The following is a 20367-nucleotide window of genomic DNA, read 5'->3' on the forward strand; positions in this document are numbered from 1 at the left end:
AGACTCCAAACCAGGTCCCATCAGGCAAACGGAGCAGGGGAGCCATGAGATCACAGCCATAGTCAGAGTTCTGGTGGAATCAGCAAAGGGTGGAATTAGTCAGGCAGTGGGAAGATGCAGACCCTGTGCTGTCAGCTGTCTCTGGCTGATGTGGATGATGCCGATCCCAGAAGGAAGAGCTGCACAAAGGCATGTACAAAGAGCCCTGGTCCCTCAGAATGGTCCCCCAGCTCAGTTCATTCCTATTTCAGTCTCTACAACTCCCTGACAGGAGGCTGTGGCCAGGTGGGGGTCAGACTCTGCTCCCAGGCAGCCAGAGACAGGAGCAGGAAACGGCCCCAAGCTGCACCAGGGGAGGCTCAGGTTGGACATCCGGAGGAATTTCTTCACAGAAAGGGTGGTCAGGCCTTGGAAGGGGCTGCCCAGGGAGGTGGTGGAGTCTCCATCCCTGCAAGTGTCCAAGGAACAACTGGAGGTGGCACTCAGTGCTCTGGGCTGGGGACAAGGTGGGGATGGGTCAAAGGTTGGACTTGGTGACCCTGCAGGTCTTTCCAGCCTTGATGATTCAGTGACACAATGATCCCACACACTGCAGCTCACTTTTGGCGGACTGTGCATTAAAACCACTGAAGGCAGCTGGAGGACAACCTTCCCTTGCCACTGCTTGTAGCTAAATTCAAGGGGTACAAACTTCGAATATGACTGCAGGGGCCCTTCTCCCAAACCGTCACAGCTCCAGAGGAATACATGGGAATAAGTGTGAAGAATAAGGCTCCCACTCTCTGGGATAACCACAGTCAGACACACTCCTCTCACACTGCGCCGTTCCAAGCTCCTGACAGCTCCATCCCACCACGTTTCTCCAACAGAAGGTTAAATGCCATGCCAGGCACAGGAGCTGCACAGACATCTAAGTCACCTACACAAATCTGTCAGGCATGACTGGACCACGGGCCCCCACGCTCCCAGGCAGCCAAAATCCTGACAGCACAGAGCCCACAGCAGGGATATTCCCAGCTAAAAAGGGAGGCTGGGGGCTTTGCCTTGTGCTCTTCACGTCTGGTGTTAATTCCCCGCTGCACTTTGGGAAGTCACACACCAGCTTTGCTCTGCACCATGAAGGACATGCTCGCTGCCTGCTCAAACAAAAGGATTTAAGCTGCTCCTGGAGGGAACGCTGGAACTGCTGAAGGAAAAGCAACTGGCCCACAGGCAGAGCTACCCGTTGGCCCTGTGGGGCTCCTGCCTGGAGCTCCTAAAATTGCTGTTAGCCATGTTGAGTGCAGAGAGAAGGGCTTTTACTGCCAGTGCTACTCAAACGCCCATGGCTTCACCCATAGCCAAGCTGAACTCCCCTCAGGAGCTCTCAGGCAGTTATCTACCACTCCACCAGGATCACCTGCACTGCCCTGTGGTTTGAACAGAGGACATCACTGATGGGTGTTCCAAACCCTAAAATGGGTCAGTTCTAGCACCTGGCCTCGCTCAGCACTTCACACAGTGATTTTGGGGATCTCCAGGGTAATAACAGCAAACATCCAGAGGCATCCAGAGCAGCAGCATATTGTTCCCTCCCCCCCATCCAGTTCAGGGAGCATATTTCAAACAGATGACATGAGGGAGGCATCCATGCAAACATCCTCTGTAAAGGGGACAAGTGGAAAAAAGAACCAGAACAAAATGGAGAAGGGAATTGTTTTCTTGGAGAGTGCACAGAGCAAAGGACCTCTGGGAAGAGGAGAGAAGCCCAGAAAGGCACAACAGGTATCCTGCACAAGGAAAAGTGTTTGCATTGCTACCAACTGTGTGAAGGCCCATGCAGATCCATAACCATCTTAACCCCAGCCCACTGAGTGATTCCTCAGTGAAGGTTTTCCTGGAGCCACATTCCTGTGTGCATAATGGGGAGCTCCTGGTGCTGCTCCTAAACCCGGGGACGGAATTTTTGGAGGGCAGGAAGATTGTAAGAGTCATAGGATAATTCAGGCTGGAAGGAACCCCAGCACACCATCAGTCAAACCTCCTGAAGTGGTGCAGTTTTAGCTGTTTCTCACACAGCAGTTTTTATGTCTCTCTGGGGTGAGAACAGCAAACAGATCTGTCAGGTCAGAACAAACCAAACCAAACCCAGGAGGACTTTGTGCCTTAGCCATGAATTTTTAACAGCTTTCCCACCCAGCTGAAGGGCCCCTTCCCCTGCGACACTGCTCAGGTTCCTTACCTCGGAGGACAGTGAGCTTGGCGTGGACAGTGACCTCCCCATGAGGGTTCTGAGCAACACATTCGTAAATGTTCTCGTCCCGGGGAGTCCGGAGGGGCTGGATCCTCAAAACAGCACCTGCACTTTCATCAAATTCAATGGTCTGGGGATGGAGGCAAAGAGACACACACAGAGTAAGCGTCCTTGGGTTCCAAGGCGAAGCTTCATTCCTGCCTCTAAAGAGACACAAGCACACACCCACTGCAAACCCTCCAGCAGCTGCCCCTCAGCCCCCATACATCACCAACATGGTCAGCCTGGCTCTCCACTGGCCTCAAGGTGACAGAGCTGTCACAGCCAAACCCTGCCAAGGACCATTGACCCACCAAACCCACAACGTGCATCTCAAAGGCTCTGAAAGAACGAGCCACAGTGACGGGGTGTGGGGTGGGTGTTCAGAGCACAACTGGGATGATGGAGAAAGAAACAGACCAAAGAAAAACAAAATAAAAATGAGCCCCTGCCTTGCTCCTCCATCTGCAGGGGCAGCTGACACCACAAAGCTCCACTCAGCACACAGCTGCCTGGCAGGGCTGAGTCCCACAGCAAATTCCACAGGATGACCTCCCAGTCCTTGTTCCTCTGCTCTCATTTCTATCTAAACAATGCCAATGGCTTGGGTCTGGTTGCCAACAACTGCAATGTTTACTCCAGACTGTCCCAGGATTAAAATGCTGAGCCATGGATGGCTATGAAAGCTACATTTACAGAGCTGAAGTACCACCAGCTTAGCTGGGGTTTCTCAGGAAAGCAGGAAGTTATATTATATCCTAAGAAGGGAAAAAAACCAACAAAACAAAATAAAAAACTTCAGTAACATAATTGAGCCAAGTTCCTTCTTGCTTTGGAACAAACCCAGCTGTTGACATGGCCAAGAGCTTGCATTTCACTCCTCCTGCTGTTAAAACTCCTCCCCTTCCAAATTTCCCTTTATTATCAGGTCTGAGAGTGGCCAAAGTGGAGCAGGGGCTGCTTTGTGTCAGCCTCTCTCTTCACACAGACACCAGATTTGAAGGACATGTCTCACCTCAAACCTCTGAGAGTTCACTTTCTTCCCTTTCTTGTTCCAGGTGACCCTTGGCTTTGGGTCTCCAGTGGCTTGGCACACGAAGGAGGCCACCCCTCCCGACACACCGATTTGGTCCACAGGCTTCTTGATGAACACAGGGGGACCTTTAGGGCAAAACAGAAATATCATCATTGGCAGTGACAAAGACAAACTTTAATAAACATGGTTTGTAATTAGCAGTAGCGTTGTTGCTGCTGTTCTTAATGATCCCAGGTGAAATTAAACCTCTCGGCCTTTTTCAGAACAGCCTTTACCTCCACTTTACATATGAAGTAGCTCCAGCAGAAAATGATTAAGGGCCTGATCCTACAAAGAGACTTCAATGTTGCAAAGCCTCTTTTACTCCTGAAAAGTGGACTTTTAAATTGTTTTGTACAGGGGAAATTGCCCTTGCAAAACCCATCTAATGAGCATCACCAAAAGCTGGTAGAGCTGAAAACAGCACTTAGAAACAGTGAATTGCACTTCCCAGCTCCTTGGAGATGACCAAGGAACGGGGGAGATTTATAGAAATATGGCCAAGGAAGGGGAGAAGGTGGGGGAAGGACCATGAAATAGATGGAGCAGGACTTGGCACACAGAGATCTTGAGGACAGTGGTGTGAAAGAGGCTGATGCCAGTGGCTTCAAGATGTGAAATCCCCTTGGCTTGTGGCACCTCTGCTGCCACCTGCAAGTCCTTCCCATGGCCCTCACGGGTACATTTGCACGGATCCCTCGGAACAGGCAATCTGATGGGACACAGCCCACAAGCCAGAGCTGTGATCAGTTCAGAACAACCCAGCTGTCAAACCCAAGAGCAGAGCCCAGGCTGCTTCTGCAGCTCCCCTTCCCCTCTGCTCAGCACGAGACTCCCAAGAAAAGCATGGAATTCATACTGCTCCAGGAAGAAGCCACAACCTCCTTCAAACTCTGCTCACACCCAGCAGCTCCAAGGTGCAGTGATGCCTGAACACACACACGGGGCCTGGGGCTGTGTTTGAGCCAGCCCAGGCTCAAGGAGCCACACCTGAGCTCAGAGTACCTCTCCCTCAGCCTCTCCACCGATTTCCATCAACATCCCACTGCCTTCAGAGCACCTCTGCAAGGATGGCAGGAGGCTGGGATGGGCTTTCTGACCAGGGAAGGTGTCAAGGGGCTGCTCATGGGAGGAGCCGAGGCCAGGAGTGTTTGTGCAGAGCCCGGTTTGCCCCCGCCCGCTGGGAATCCTCCTTCCGTGCTCTAACCTGTTTTCCTTGCACAGTTTCCTCTCATCTAGTTAGTTTAAAATTTATTGAAATATTTAAATCACGAGGCCACAGCTGTGTTCAAATAAAATCACTCAGATCATAAAGTTGCCGTCTGTTTTCTTGAGAAAAGCAGAGCACGTGACTCTGAAATGTGTGTATTTATCTGTTCATACTCAAGAGTCTATAAAATAAGATGCAAACAGACTCCTACAGGGCTCGACAGGAGGGCAAATGGTAGCTGGGGAGAAGTCTCCAGGGTCTTTTAGGGGTCGAAAGACAAAAGGAAGCCTTCTCCTCTTCCCTGCCTGGTGTGGCCAGCAGTATATAAATAAAAGGCACTGAGCAAGCTCATGTGATGCAATCAAGCATTTGTTTCCATGCTGGAGGTAAATACAATTTGCTGGAGCTGTTTACGTCCCACCGAATGCTGTGTGTACAAAGCACCGCATTTATAAATATCCAAATCTATATTTAGAGGTCAGAGTCTTCTTTGCAATGTTACAGCTAAAGGTTATCAAGCAAGTCCCACTGCAGGAACTGGCACCGGGGGATCTGTCTTCCATCTGAGAAAGGTAAAACCCAAACTTTGCTCCAGGCTAAAATATAAATGCTCACTCTGCCCTGACTTCCTTCCTCCCTTCACCTCCGCTCGATATCTGAAGAGTTTGCAGAAGTCAATTCTGAAGGTACAGCTAAAAACATCCAGGGCTTTTAAGAACACTTTATTGATGCAAGTTCATTTCCTAAAATAAAAGCCCCTAATAAACCTTAATGTCACGTATACATTTAAATGGGTGCAGGCTGCATGATGAGAGCTCAGCCGAGGAGAAAAACAAGGTTCTATTTCTGTCCTGAAGAAAGGGATGGTGCTCCAAAAAACAGTGAATGTGGAGTCATCGTCAGCATCCCCTTTTGGGGTCCGGTGCTGCCTCAGTGTGGGGCAATGGGGAAGCTGAGCTGTCTGTGCACGGGGCTTTTCCTGAGCTCCCTGCAGCTCCCAGCTGCCTACGAGGGACTCACACAAAAGGGAGCCAAACAAAAATCCCTACCACCCAACCTATTAGGTTTTACTACTCATTTGGAAAATGGGTGAAAATCAGAGCTAAATTGTTGATTTGAAAATTGCCCAAGCCTCTGAGCTGCAGATTTGATTCCTCCCCCCTCGTGCTCTCCACCTCTGCACCCCCAGTCACTGCAGCACTTGTCACCAGCCCACGCCGAGCACTGAGCAACCCTCTCCCCTCTGGGGAGGGGAGAGCCAGTGCCACCACAGGCGTGGTGCTGGTGATCCAAGGTGCTGATGATCCAAGGTGCTGGTGATCCAAAGCTGGAGCCAACCCCTCCGTGCTGCGTGGGACCGCCACAGCTCTGCCGTGCCAGGTCCAGCTTGAAGGGAAACACACACTTAGAGCTCAGCCTCCAGCTCTGCAAACGGCTCTGGAAGCCTCCAAAGGCAGGGACAAGGTGCCTTGTGAAGCACTATCAGCCCACTCAGAGGGCCCGAGGTGTTTCCCCTTGTTTGCTAAGATTGCAGGACCATGGCTTTAAATCAATAAATAAATAAAAATCAGAGAAACACATTTTCCAGACAACATACTGACAGTTCAGGGGATTTTATATCAGTTCACCAACCTTCCCTCATGGACAGCTGAGAACAAGTCAGGTTTGGAAAGGCTGAGTCTGAGTTCCATCAGTCCAGTGGTCACGGAGATAATTTTTCCCCCTTCCTCCGCTTGCAAAGCAGAAAAACCTATTTTTTGTGCAGTATCAAAATAGGAATGGAAAAATCTGGAGCTTAAAAGAATTTTCCTACTACAAGAGGCTTCCTGCGGGGTCTGGGTCTCCAGAGGGAAGGTTGAAAAGACCGGAGGGCTGCTGTGTACCTGTGATCCTGCTCTACAGCTTAATGGAAAGCCATCAAGTCAAACCGAAGCTTTCACTCCTGCCCACCGCCCACGCACTTCCCAAAAGCAACAAGCGCCAGGCTGGAGAGCTGCCACGGACTGCAGAGAAGAGAGGCAGACTCCCCCTGCACCCCGCAGCTCCACCGGCACACTCCTGTCCGGCCCCCAGCCGTGCCCGGCCAGCCCTGACCGCTCCTGCCCTGGGGCCCCGCGCTCGCCCTCCCGTCCCCACACACGGATCAGCTCCCCAGGGATTCTCTTCCCAAGTCACAGGCCTGGGAACCATGCTCTGAAGGGACACGACGCTGCTGGGATTTTGGGATTCTAACGCAGACTTTGGGGCGAGGCTGCCAGGTGAGAAGGGTGCTGGGGGTCTCCTACTCATCCCCCAGCCCACGGGTGAGGGCTGCACACCCAGGCAGTTCCTCACCAAAGATGAAGATGCTGCTGCCTCCTCTCCCCTCTCCTCCTTCCCTCTTCCATGTGACACCAAAGCAGGAAAAGTTCTTCGAACACAGCCATGTAAAAACCACCCAACATCTCCCTGCTAACGATACACAGATGACACAACAGGCTGAGAGGCTTTGCAGCAGGAAAGCTGGAGAGATGTAGGAGTGGGGAAAAGGAGGGGACATCTCAGCCTTTAAACCCAAATGTCCCTCGGGAAGGGCTGCCATGGTGAATAGGCACTGATGGACGAGCAGTGAGGGAGACAGGCTGGCCACCATATGCCTGTCTGTAACATCAAAAGCCAAAGACAGAGAGAGGGATGGAGAACCCAGAGGTGGTTTGAGGGGTGGGAGAGACGCAGGAGAACAAATGAGCTTCACATATCTGAGCTGACAGCTGACGGGAGCAGGGGGAGAAGAAGAAAAAGCCAGTTACGGACGTGCACCGCTTCCCTGTCTGCTCTCCCAAGCCCGGACGGAGCCGGCCGCTCTCCTGTGGCACCGTGGGTGGGTCATGGAGGGAACGGGAGGCTGGGGAGGAATTGGGCCTCCCTGACACAGCACGGGGCAGGAGCAGCTTTCTCCTCAGCACCCCAAAACTGCTGCTCCCTCCGGGGCTCCACCTGCCAGCTTTGGGGCGGTCCAAGGCGGAAAGCTGCTCCCACACGGATGGGGACATGTCCCCTTCCACTCACTGTCCACAGCCGGGCCCCACAGGCGTCAAGGAAAAGGCTGGAGGATGGTCCCTGACCACATCACTGTGTATTTGCCCCGGTGTGTGTGATGCTATCCCTCTGTCCTCAGGCTCTCCCTGAGGGGGCTGCAGAGGTGCCTCTGCATCCTCCTGACCCCCATTCCAGCTGTCTCTCCTCACCTCCAGCCCCACAGCAGGGACCTGCTGCTGACTGCAGACGACAAAACTCACCTCTGTGCTTCACACCCCCCTCACCTTCTGCCCCCTGCTCCTGCCACCCCCAGGAAAGAACCTCAACAATGGGCAGCAAATAAAGAGAAACCCACTTGTTCTTCCATCTGGCCCCAGCGCAGAGCAGCAGGAGCCTGCCTGAAAGGGCCCCTCTCCCACAGCAGCAGCAATCCACGGACACAAAAGAAAGGCAGCCACAAAACATGTATTTTGGAAGGTTTTTTCCCATTTTCAGAGCTCCCGATGCCTGCTGGCAGCTCTGTGGAAGCCCACGCGCCCGTCCCGCCAACCCACACAAAGCTCCAGCTCCTCCCTCACCGGTGACTAACCCTCATTATCCCCCCTCCAGAAGAAGCAGGCTCTCCACTGTCCCCCAGAGTGCCACAGAAGCTGAAGCTGCAGCTAGGGCACAGCAGGAAGGCCATTTTCCTGCCACTTGGCCGCTTTATGAGTTTCCCTACACACAAGCACAGCCGTCCTTGTGCTCGTCATTCCCGTCCGACCTTCAACAAACGGCCCCGTGGTGCCGAGCCCGACATTCCCCCACAGAGCTGCCCACTGGGAGCGTGCCCATGCTACAGGAGAGGCAGTGACAACCTTTATCCTCGCTCAAAAACATTCAGCAGAAAGAAATTCACCTTTCTGTGCAGACACACACACACGTGCACCTCCACCTTTGAGAACAAAGGTAAAAGATGAGACCATGAAGTCACTCATGGGCAATGTTATTTTGCTTTTAGATGCACACCCCAGTGTGCTCTTCCAGGCTCCAGATCATTCCCATAATTGGGATTCAGATCTCTGGCTCTGGTGCAAACTCGGCTGACCTTGGGCGTTCGCCCTTCCCGCACCTCCGGCTGCCACACGTAGCAGGGAGGTGACAGCCCTCATCTCTCACACCTGCCTGTCTGTCTTGGTCTAGACACCACACGCAGTTTGGAGCAGGGGATGGTCTGGGAACAGACCTGCTCGACACTCAGCACCCCGGGTGGCACCGAACACAGCTGCAGCCTCGGAAGGCTGAGACGCAAACAAAATAACCAAAAAAACATCACAAGAGAGAACCCAGAGACCTTCCCCAACATGTGCTTCTTGGGGGAAGAAGATGAAAATGGAAAGCTAGACAAAAGCTTTTGGAATTTCCCAATAACCGAGTCATGTCAGCTGGAATGAGACGTCTCTCCGTTACTTCTCACCTCCTGCTAATTTCCAGAGCAACCTGGAAGGAATCCGACGGCTTTCCCACTGCCATGCACAGGATTAAACACCTTCTTCTCTTCCTCCTCCCTCTTCCCTTTGGTTTCTGGGCTGGAGCTTTCTGCTGGTCTAGTGAAACTCCATCTCCCTTTTCCACAGCTGCTGATGGGCTCCCAGTCAAAAAATGAGCCCAAGGTACTCACCAGCCACAGCCCTGGGCAGTTGTGCTTTCAGCTCCTCTCCAGGAACGTGGGGTTGGGGTCCAGCCACGCTCCCAGAGTTTTTCTGCTGCTTTAGGGAGCAGTTTTACACAGAGGTGCTGCTGTGGTCTGCCTGCACGTGGAGATCCATGCCCTGTGTGGGAGGATGGGGATGGGATGGGATAGGATGGGATGGGATGGGATGGGATGGGATGGGATGGGATGGGATGGGATGGGATGGGATGGGATGGGAGAGTGGAGCAGTGAGGGACAGGGACAGCCAGAGGAGCAGCTGTGTCACCCCATGGAACAGGGAGATGAAATGGGAAGCAGAAGGTAGAAAGGATAGGAGAATCAGTGGGAATGAGAAGAGATCAGCAGGGAAAATGGCACAGGGATTCTTGGGGCTGACGTGTGCTGGGCCAGGAGTTGGACTTTGATGATCCTTGTGGGCCCCTTCCAAGTCAGGATATTCCATGATTCTGTGCAAGAGAACTGGAGCAAGCTGGAGACGAGGGAGGTGTTCAGAGCCAGAGCAAGGAAGTGAAGATTAGATGGAGGAGACAAACCACAGAGCAGATGAAAACAGGAGAGAGCAGCCAAATTTGAGACAGATGGAGAGTGGGGAGCAAGGATGCACTGTTTGGAATGGGTCCGTATTCCAAAGCAGTGGCATTAGGGAGTGGGGGAGCTGGAGAGAGGGGTAGAGCAAGGAAGATAGCTTCAGAATTTATATTTTTCTTCAGGACAAGTGAGAAAGCTGCAAACTGGGAGAAGGACTGGCGAGGAGTCTCTATGCAGACACTCCACAGGAGTGAGGACACCCCTTGGAGAGGTCCTGCAGAGACTCTGGACCCCGTGAAATCCAGGGTTTTACTGACAGATTTTGCACTCTTTCTTTCTGAGGGCTGTTTCTCAGTGCCTCACAAATAAAATTAAAATGAGGATTTTCTGACAGAACAAGCAAACAGGGAGTGAATTATACTCCATTTCCCCATCAATAACTTCTCCCCAACCCAGTCATCTTATCATCATAAAAAGTCCATTAAGCAGTAATTGGGGAGGCAGGAGAAGGCAGGGCTGGTCCAGGGAACAGGAGCACGCTCGCTCCCCAACTGGCCTTTTCTGGGAAGGCAGACAGGATAATTATAGGCTTCAGACGGAGACTTCCTCTTACTGTCAGCAGCTCTTGGCTCCCTTCAGGGAGACGGGACTGGCAAGGTTGGGCAAAGGAGGGTAAAAAAATATCGAGGATGTTTTTTTTAGAAGTGAAATACTTCCACCTGGCTATTCCCCTGCTGCTGAGCCACCAAAGCCCTGACCTGACTCAGAAAAGCTGGGCTACCACAGGATGCAGTCTGTTCCCCTGTGGACGTGGGGAATGGCACTTGGAGGACTACCCCCTCTCCTTTCCTGCAAGGCCCCGGTGGAGGAAGGACAGCACTGAAGGGTGGCACCAGCATGGGAGTTAACACATGCAGAAAATGGGTGAGGAAGATGAAGAACTCATTAAATCACCTTTACTACACTGGATGTCCAACAACCCCAACACCTGTGCCAGCTCCCCCTCTCCCCTTGGCCGGGATGAGGCAGCAGACCCTTCCTAGCCAGCACATGCCAAGCTGTTCTCACCACGAGGATGGCAATTTGGGGATCTGGCACATCCATACAGCCTTCAAGCTCCTATTTGCAGTGCACTGGGATCCAGACCCTGCAGAGGGGAGGTATGAGCCTGCAGCACTGAGGCAGGAGGAGACTGAGGCTACCAAAAATCTGTTCCTAGTTCTGACATCCAAGGTGAGGAAAACCACGTTATCCTGCCTGCTGGAGGGGAAGCATAATCCTTCCTTCTGGTCTATTTAAACTGCTGGTTGTCAGGGATGGGGCCGTTCCTTATCACATGGGAGCAGCAGCTGGGATGAAGTCATCCCGTTTCGACAGGACTCCTCCAGGCTACCTTGCACATCCCTAGGCATGGAAAGGATCCACCTCCCTCCATGGCAAAGAGGATGAGTCCCAGCTCCAGTGACTGGCACCTTGATACAGCCCAGGAAAACATTCCTCCAGCTGTGATTTATGCAAGGGCACAGGGCACGTGTGGTGATACACGGGGTGCAAATGCTCGATGGGACAGGACTGGGAGATGTGTGGCCATTCCACAAAGATCCTCCTCCCACGCCTCAGCTTCCCCACCTCCCTTCCTTCACCCATCCCGATGGTGAGCACGGCAGGTGCCCCAACTGCTGCTCTCTGCTTCCACCCCCTCCTGGCACTGACCAACCCAAGGGCCAAGGAGCAACTTGGTGGGAATGCAGGTGGACCTCTGGCCAGGATTCTCCTTCACCTTCTGGCACTCCAAGGAAAACGCTGCTGTTTGTCAGCAGCAGGAGCTGCAGGAGACGAGCGCTGCTGTAATGGAGGATGGCAGCCCGGGGATCAGCCAGGAAGCTGCAGCGAGCACGGGAGCACAACAACGTGGCCAGCCAGGACCCTGGGGGTACAGGAGTGCTTCCCATCAGCTGTAACAGCGTCTCATTCCACATCTGTCCACAAGTCCCATAACAAGGCATAACAACCCAGAGCAGAGCCAGAGACCCAAGGAGCTGTCCTGGCAACTTAATGAGCGTCCCTTGTCCATCAATGACAGCAATCCCAGGTTGTTTGCAAGCAGAAGTTTGAGGCAGGGAGGTCTTCCTGCCCTTGCCATATCGCTAAGACAGCTTCTACTCCAGCCATGTCATCGGATATTGGCATCCTGGAGCAGCCTGATTCACCACCCACCTAGAAAAGACCCAGCTAAAAAGGATTTGGCTCTTTGCTCAACTTCCACTGCTCTGTTTGAGTCACTAAAGAACCAGAGTCCACAGGGGATACCAGAACATGGAAAACCATTTCCTACGAGAGAAGCCTGCAAGAAGCAAAAGCTTAACGAGCCCAGATCCAGCTCCCAGGGGGCAATGCCATCTTAATCCAGCCCAGCCGTGGTCCTGCGCCACCGCAAAGTGACAGCAGAGTCAGCAGCAAGGGGGAGAACAAACTGCTACAAGCCCCTGCAGTTTGTGGTCCTCCCGAGGAAGCGCAGAGCCCAGGGATGTGACCAAGGAGATCAGCTGCACTCCCTGGGCCAGTGACAGCACACAGGGCTTGGCACGCTGCAAACACACAGGGAAGCCCTGCCCTGCATCACCAGCTCGGGAGGGGCTGCAGTGCTGCAAGCACAGCACCACGAGATGGGGGACCCCAGGGCAGACCTGCCAGCTCACACGTGCACGCAGGCATCTTCTGGGGATGAAAGGCACACCAGGCAAATAAAACATGTCTGATAAACCTCTGCTCTCTCACTCTGTAAATAAAAGCTGCATTACTTCCACTTACTGTTTCTCTCCTTCAGGCAAGAGAAGGAGGCTCCTGGTCTACAGGAACAGGGTAAGGTGCAGCTCCTAGAGCACAGAATTTGGGGTGTTTTTACAAGATCATTACATCATTCCTATCCAGCCTCTGGTAGGAGACTTCAGCCCACATTTTCCATGGAACAAAAGGAGACTCTGGATATACAAGCTTGAAACACCTGGGTCTAAACAGTGTATTATGAGCCTGCACTGCTTATTGAAACTGGGATGTTGAGGGAGCCCGAGACGGGAGATCCTGAAAATGAGAAACCAAGACCCAATAAAGCCATGACTAATGGATGAGCACAACCTCTAACAGTGATGAACTTTGACTCCTACCACACGAGTCATTACAATTTCTGTCTTTGAGCCACACTACTCATCATTCAGATTTGTAGTGGAAACATCAACACAAAAGAATTATAAAAAAAAAAAAAATTCAACAACAGTGCTGAGAACTGACAGCAGTGGGAATGTGATGAATTCAGCTTTGGGACAACTAGAGACTCAGTGAGCCAGAAAAACAGTGCAAGATGTGAATGAGAAATGGAAACATGGAAAAGCATCAGTGACGCCTTAAATTCTTCTATCAAAGACAGTAATTGAGGAAGGTGAGCTTTTTTGGAGTAGGACACGTTCCTGTTCATCTTTGACACCTGTCAAGGGATGGCTTCTTACCAGGAGGCTGTCCTTCAGCTCTTCCAGGCACCAGGAAGAAGATCCCGCTCCCTTTCATTGCCTCAAGTGACAGCTACTGGAATTAATCACAATTAGCAGATCTTGGAAGAAAAGGGGTGTATCATAGCACTCATACAGAAAAAACCACATAAACCCCCTCAAAATCAAGCAGATCCTCCCCACACAGACAAAGGGAAAGGAGAACTGGAGGATCTTCTTGGCTCCCTGGGAGATCACTGGAGCCAGTCTCAAGGTGATCTTTAAGAACTGAACTGAAAAAAACCCTACACCATCTTTTCAGAAATTAACCCAAACAAATCAAAGTCCAGGCTAAAGAATTCTAAGTGTCGGCACTCCTAGCAGCATGCTCAGACTAATTTATGAATAAATCCATGGATTCCAACGGAGGTGAAGGAGGATGAGGACACAGTCAAATTAATTTGACTTTATTAATTAAAAAAACCACCAAGTTTCATCACCCCACCACTCTTTAGAGGTTGTGAGAGTGGGGGGAGCTATGCTCATTAATTATGCAGAAAATGCAAAACTATCATCCTCTGAATGAGTTTAAAATAAGGAGAAACCCTTTCAGAATGGGGAGAAATTACTCCCCAAGGCAGCTGAAATTTCTCTTGCAACTTCAAAGGACAATAAATTATTCAAATCACTCGCGCCACTCGCATGCTCTCTCACTCTCTCCCCTTCTCAATTTTATGCTCCTGAGTCAATTAAAGATTTGGAGGACTCGGAGAAACTTTGTAGAATGCTAAACCAGTTGCAGCTCCTTCTATTTATTTTTTTTCTTCTTTAAAGCTTTGCTTTTCCTCTCGGCCTCAAAAGGAAACAGAAATGACTCCGTGCATTGCAGATGAAACGAGCAGCGCTGGTTTCCACCACGCTTGCATGGAACGTTTCACGTCTGCAACCACCAGGATGGGACACGCTCAGGGTTCTCCACGCAGCGGCTCTGTGAAAACAGGTCAGCCCAGAGTCCCTCCTGTCAACGCTTTAAATCATTCATCCCAGTATCCCCTTTCAAAGTCAAAGCAGCAGACATCCAAAATATATTTGTACTGCTCTCTCCTGGCGCTCGGCAGGTCTGGGTGAGCCGCGATCGCTGCCGCATCCCGCAGCTCTCGGCTGTCCCTTGGACGGGGCAGGCAGCTCCCCTGCCAAACCCCACACGGCTGTTCAGGGCTTGCAGGAGGAGAACTCGGAGTGGTGCAACCAAACCAACACTGGGGCCGATTACACTGGACAACAGCACGGCCAGAGAAGCCCTTGCTCAAAAAAGCAAACCTCACCAAGCAAAAGGAGGGTTGGGAAGGTGCAGTCACAGAGTGAAGATGCGCCCGACTCCCTGGCCCGCAGCCCATACCCTGGTTACCTCCTTGCACACAGCAGATGGTGTAAAACGTGACTATTTTCATGAACTTAACAACCCCCAAAAATTAAAGGCAGCCGCAGTGCACAGAACATCACAGCTTTCTAAGGTGGGAACTGGGACCAATTATGTTGCAAGAGAACATCCTTGACTGGAGGGGAAGAGTGGCACAGAGTAAATAAAACTGTTCTTGGGAGATTGTGTCTCACAGGGCAACTCGAGCCCAGATTCCATCCCACGCATGGAGGAACGACATTCCTCTGGTCGGGTGTCCTTGAAAAACACTCTGCTTGCCTTCTAAGAATAATATTGGGCTTGCCAGACCACAAAAAGGGTGGGAATACCCTCACAGATTCCCTTTAGTGACCCAGGAGATTTGTATTGAATTGGTCTTGGAAAGACACAAGCACAGAGACCCTGCCAGACAGAAGAAAAGCCAATGCGACCCAGGGCCTGGGAGAGACACCAGAAAGATCCCATCCTTCCTGGCAGCAAGTGCAAGAACTGCTGGTGTGAAAAGGACAGCCAAGGAGAAAAGTCATAAAGAAAGAAGTCTTGGCTTCCTGGCAAAGCCTGACACAGAGGAACAGTCCCAGTTTTGGCATCCAGGTATGGTGAAGATAGACATTTCCTCCATCCCAATCCTCTGTAGGTGACATTTTCACACAAGCCACTTGTTTACACAACAAACAGATGCTCTTTTCCCCTAACTTAACCATCTAATGAAGCTGAGCAGAAAGAACCTCTGGTTGGGAAAAGATCCTTCACCAGGAGACACCCATGGCTTGGTCCCAAACACTGTGGCTGCTGCTGTCCCCAGGTGCTCCTCAGCAGAGATTAATCTAATGAGCATTCGCAGTGTGGTGCACAGCTGAGACCTGGGAAGTGACAGCCCCCTCTGCCCCTGAGGAAGCTCTTTCAACAGATGATTTATTTCCTCTCCAGATCCTACAGAAGACGCAAACTTTCCAATTTGAGTTATCTTTAAAAAAAAAAAAAAGAAAAAGAAAAAGACAAGAGATACATCACTCGATCCAGTTAGGATCCCTGTTTGGCAGCCCCGTTGACTCTCACAGATCTGTTTCTGGCAACCCCTAGGTTCACTATTTGGCAGCCCCTCTAAGACCACTATTTGGCAGCCCCACCTAAACCAAGGTGACATAGAAGCTTAATTCAGTGTCCTTGAGTGAGACAACAACCAGTCCAGAAGGCTCAGCAAGCGCAGGCTGGATCGCAGCTGGCAGACGGAGAAGGCAGCGAAGGGAAAGGCAGAGCAGGAGCAAGGACATGGAGGCAGCTCCTGGCTGCAAGGGCAACTGGTGCATGAGGAACAGGAGCAGAGGGTGGATGTGGACAGGGGAGCAGGGATCTCTGCCTTTTCAGGATTCAGCTGCTGCCTCCTCCTCTTTCAGACTCCCCCAATGGCAGGGACAATGTGCAACTCCAAGTGAAAACACCACCCTCCAACTGACCACAGAACCTCCTCTGTGCTCCCACCTTCAATTCATGAATTCTGCTCCCCCTCCAGCCCACCCACCAAGGGGGAAAAGCCTTTCTGCAGCACCTCCCCAGCTCCTCAGCCCTGCAGGTTCCCTGTCACTTTGGGGGTCCACCAACAATTAGGGTCTATGACCCAAACTCTGGGACAACTCAGCCTCACCACACTTCAACATCTTCCCTCTCTTGGGGCAGTGCTGCTGCCTTGTCCCGGATCCATCTCAAACACTTAAAACTGGAGCAGCTGTCCCCCACCGTGGAGAGATTTCCTTCCCACTGATGTCGACTTAACGTGCCTATCAAGTCCTACGATGCAGCCTCCTTGATTTTTACTCCCATCTTATCTGACAACCGCTGTCTAAGGTAACAGCAGATCAAAGCCTGGACCTCCAGAGCTAAAAGCTGCGAGCTGTGCAGCTGGGCTGTCCTGTAGGGATGAGAGGATGGGAGGGACCGTTCAGGAGAGGTGGCAGATACACCTGTAAGTGGCTGGGATCTGGATCTCCGTGATCCAAGCTGTGCCGCCAACCACCAGCTCCTGCCTCTGGCAGCACAGAGCAAACACCTTCCATGCCACACATGTTTTCCCAAGGCACCAGCTCCCCGAAACACAGCCTGAATGTGGACCTAGAGGAGCTCCACTCCCATCCCATCACATGTTTTCCATCATCTCCGTGAGTCCCCCATGGTGCAAACCTGGCTGCTGTCTCTGCTGGCACCAGGGATGCTCACGGAGCACGAGAGCCCCCCCTCACATGCACCTCCCATGAATTACTGCGTTCTGCAAATTAATGAAGGAGCAAGGGCAATTAAAAGGGAAGAAAGCCAGGGTAATGCATCATAAAAGGGGCTTTATTCTTTTATTTTGTCAATTGCAATTTAGATTTAATTATTTATGGTAATACTTCAGAGTGTGCTAGTAAGGGTTCTATACCATGATTTATGAAAGGAAGGAAACGTAAGTAATAAGTAATGTTCCCTGCTCTTAAATCTTTGCTGGGGTGGAGAGAGCCACGCACCAGCCTTCTGTGTATGCAAAGTGCCAATTAGTAAATGCTACTGTAAAACACAAAGGTTTAATCAATGAGAAAAATCCACTTGAAAACAGCAAGCATGCTGATTCCAGTCAGAAAAATGGCCACATTTCCATACAGTAAATGGCTTTTATCTGCAACTGAGGAGCACTCGGAGCACCCGTTGGGTGGCAGAGGAGGGCAGGGGGACCTGGCCACTGGCCTGGGGCCGAAAGCAGCTGTGCCCTGCACAGCACGGGCAGGAACAGCTCCTGCCCAGCGACAGAGGCTCTGTGCACGCGCAAAGTGAGATGTTTTAGGGTGCTCGCCACAGAGGTTTTATGGCTCGGGCTGGGTGCATGAAGAGGAAACAGCGAGGCTTGGTGCTGTGCCCAGGTCCATCAGCAATTTGGGAACTATTCCTCTCCCCGGACTTGTCTCCAGGCCTCATCTGTCTCTGCTGCCTGGTTTCCTCTCAGCTCCAAGGGCCACATTTGGCTGTGCAGCTCCTGGAGAGGCCTCCCCTCACTCCCTGCAGTGATGCCAAGTCATGGTACTCACACAAACAGCAGAATCCTTAACAAAAATGTAGTACTCTCCATTTAATAATCACGGAATCAGTAATTTCCAGTTCCATGGCTGCCTTTGACCATATAGAAGAAACAAAGAAAGTGTCCATATGCAACCAAAGAAAAAGAGACAGAACGTGTCTGTGTAACACCTTTCAATTATTGTCCTCTCCACCTTCCCAAGGAGGAACAGCAGGCAGAAAGTAGTGTGGTGCTTTGGGTTTTTAATTTAAATGGCAGTTTCCTTTAAATAGAATGCTCCTGCCACAGAAGGATTTAAATCACTGACTGAGATCAATTAGCCTCAGAAACAAGGGAAGTATTTTAATGGTCCTTTGATTGCAGAGGCCACAGCTCCTCCAGAGCTGCTCTGGGAGAGGAGGCAAGTCCCAGCTCAGCCCAGGCTCTGCTGCACTGGGACCTGCTCCCCTGCGAAGCTGGGAGGGTGATGCCCTCCAAAAGCCAGGATCCCAGGGTTTCCCTCTCCAACATGGGCTTCCCATGGCAGGAGGGGCACCACTACCGTGTGCCCGGGGGGCTGCTGTGAATTAGGGCAGGAAATGGGGTCACCGCCGTGGCAAGAGCCGGCCAAATGGACGCTGGCCAAGGGATTACGCGAATGTGACAGAGCCCAGGGCCATCTGATGGGAGAGGACGTTGTCAGAACAGAGTGGCAGCTCCTCACACAGGCTCTGCAGCTGTGACAGACAAAGCTGCTTGCTGTTTGCAAGGCTCAGTGGGGAGCAGCACGGACCAGCTCGGGTGCTACTGGCCGAAATGGGGTCTCTCCAGGACTCAGGAGTCCTCCAAAGCCAGGAGCTGCCAACTTACTGCCCACTCATCCTCACCAGGCAGGGAGCAACAGCTCCAGAGCAACTCAGACAGCTGGTACCAGGGAGCATCTCCAAGGGCACAGAGCAGGGAGGTGCTGGCATGCTCCACAGGTCAGGAGGAGAGACAACACCTGGCCCAACATCTGCACAGCAAGCAGGTAAGAGCAGCCCCACCTCAGCAACCTGCAAAGTTCCAGCACGGACATCTGTGAGCAGCCAGAGGGAAAAAACCACAAACCCTCATAGTTCAGGGTCCAAGGACACTGCAGAACTACAGGAGAGAGAAACTCAGCTGCAAGCAGCAAGATGTCTGCAGAGCAGTGACAGATTCCAGCCGGGCTCAGGCCACAGCACTGGTGCATTCTGTATCTGACTGGCACCAACCCTCCCTGAGGGCACACTTCCCCCATGTGGGATCTCCCAGCTCTGCTGCAACCTCTGAGCAAACCTCACCCCAAAGATGATGCACAGACAAGACATGTGCTCCTTCCCAGGAAAATGAAAACCACAAGAGAACCGAGGTCACACAGCCATGATTTGGAGAAGCCTTGACTCTGCAGTGCCCACTCCCAGCCCTGAGCACACAGGCCTTGCTGTACACTCAGAATTCAAATGGAGCCCAGCTTTCACAGGCACTCAGGTATCACCGGGGATGAATCAGGGCTCTGCTTATACAGAGAGGCTGTAGAGCTGCAGAACACCTGAACTCTCCATCCCTGCCTGCAGAGCTGCAGTTTGCTTTGTAAACTGAGTGATTTTGCCAGGTGTGTTACAGCAAACCAGGGACAAGAACAAGACCCTGGAGCCCTGACTGCAGATTTCCACTGTATCCCCACTCCTGACTCCACTGCACAAAGATCCAGGAATGGAGATTCCCTGTGCCCATCTTCACTAGCCAACAAAGCCACAAAGCAGCACCCATTGACTCTGGGTGCTCATAAAGACCCTGCAAGAGCATTGGCTCCAACGCCACAGTAGGACCCTGGATAAATCCTCGGGCAAAAGGCTCGTGGCAGTTCCCTGCTGCCAGACTCTGCACGGCTGCTGCCACTCAAGACAGCTCAGGCTGAAGCTGTGGGAATGCCTTTATGGACCAGTGGTGCCATCTGAGGTGCAGACTGACCCACAGCCAACACCTCACCCCACAGTGAACCTCCCGGAGCCCAGCTCACTTCCCAGGCTTTGAAACGAAAAAGAATAGACGAAAACATTATCTTTCTGCACATGAGTGTTTCTCTCTGCAAAGAGGGATTAAGCGTGAACCCAGCAAAACTCAGGAGAGAGGCAAGGGCAAATACATCCCCCCTTGCCTGCTGCAGAGAGGACGGAAAGCACCGCTCCAAAAACATCTCCCAGCAACAAAAGGTCGTGGGTCCATTCAATCCCTGGCAACCGCGTCATCGTAATAAACCCCGATAACGAAGCGATTACGTTAAAAGCTGTCAAGGGCTACGCTGACCAGAGCAGCCCTCTCACCAGCTTCAAGCAGCTTTGCTGGGGAGGAAAAAAAAGTCATAATTCAATCAGCTTGGAAAAGTCTATTCCCCACTGATCCCAAGCGATCAGCCTTCATGTCGAAGGAACATTACATTCAAGTCGCTGAAGATTTTCACTTTTTTTTTTCCCTTCCCCTTTTCATTTTTTAAAGCAGGAATTGAAAGGCAGCAAAGATAAAAACTGTGTTGAACGGGAACTGGTTCACTCAGGGGAAGGAGAAACATAATACTCTTTCTTGAAAGGCTGTTTGGAATCCAGCCCCAGAAAGTAACGTG

The 20367-nt window shown here is 51.8% G+C and overlaps 1 protein-coding gene across 22 annotated transcripts in view; it reads right to left on the minus strand.

Moving 5' to 3' along the window:
* The window catches only part of PTPRS (protein tyrosine phosphatase receptor type S), a 149129-nt gene that overhangs the window by 72380 nt on the left and 56382 nt on the right, over positions 1 to 20367 (minus strand). For all 22 annotated transcript variants that reach the window (XM_048287757.1, XM_048287755.1, XM_048287754.1 and 19 more), the window contains 2 exons: positions 3288 to 3433; positions 2222 to 2363 (listed from right to left, as the gene is read on the minus strand). In XM_048287757.1, the coding sequence (XP_048143714.1) occupies positions 2222 to 2363; positions 3288 to 3433 (288 nt within the window). The remainder of the gene's footprint in view (positions 1 to 2221; positions 2364 to 3287; positions 3434 to 20367) is intronic.

The sequence above is a fragment of the Corvus hawaiiensis genome, chromosome 28 (assembly GCF_020740725.1).
Source record: "Corvus hawaiiensis isolate bCorHaw1 chromosome 28, bCorHaw1.pri.cur, whole genome shotgun sequence".
In the NCBI taxonomy this organism is placed as follows: Eukaryota; Metazoa; Chordata; class Aves; order Passeriformes; family Corvidae; genus Corvus; species Corvus hawaiiensis.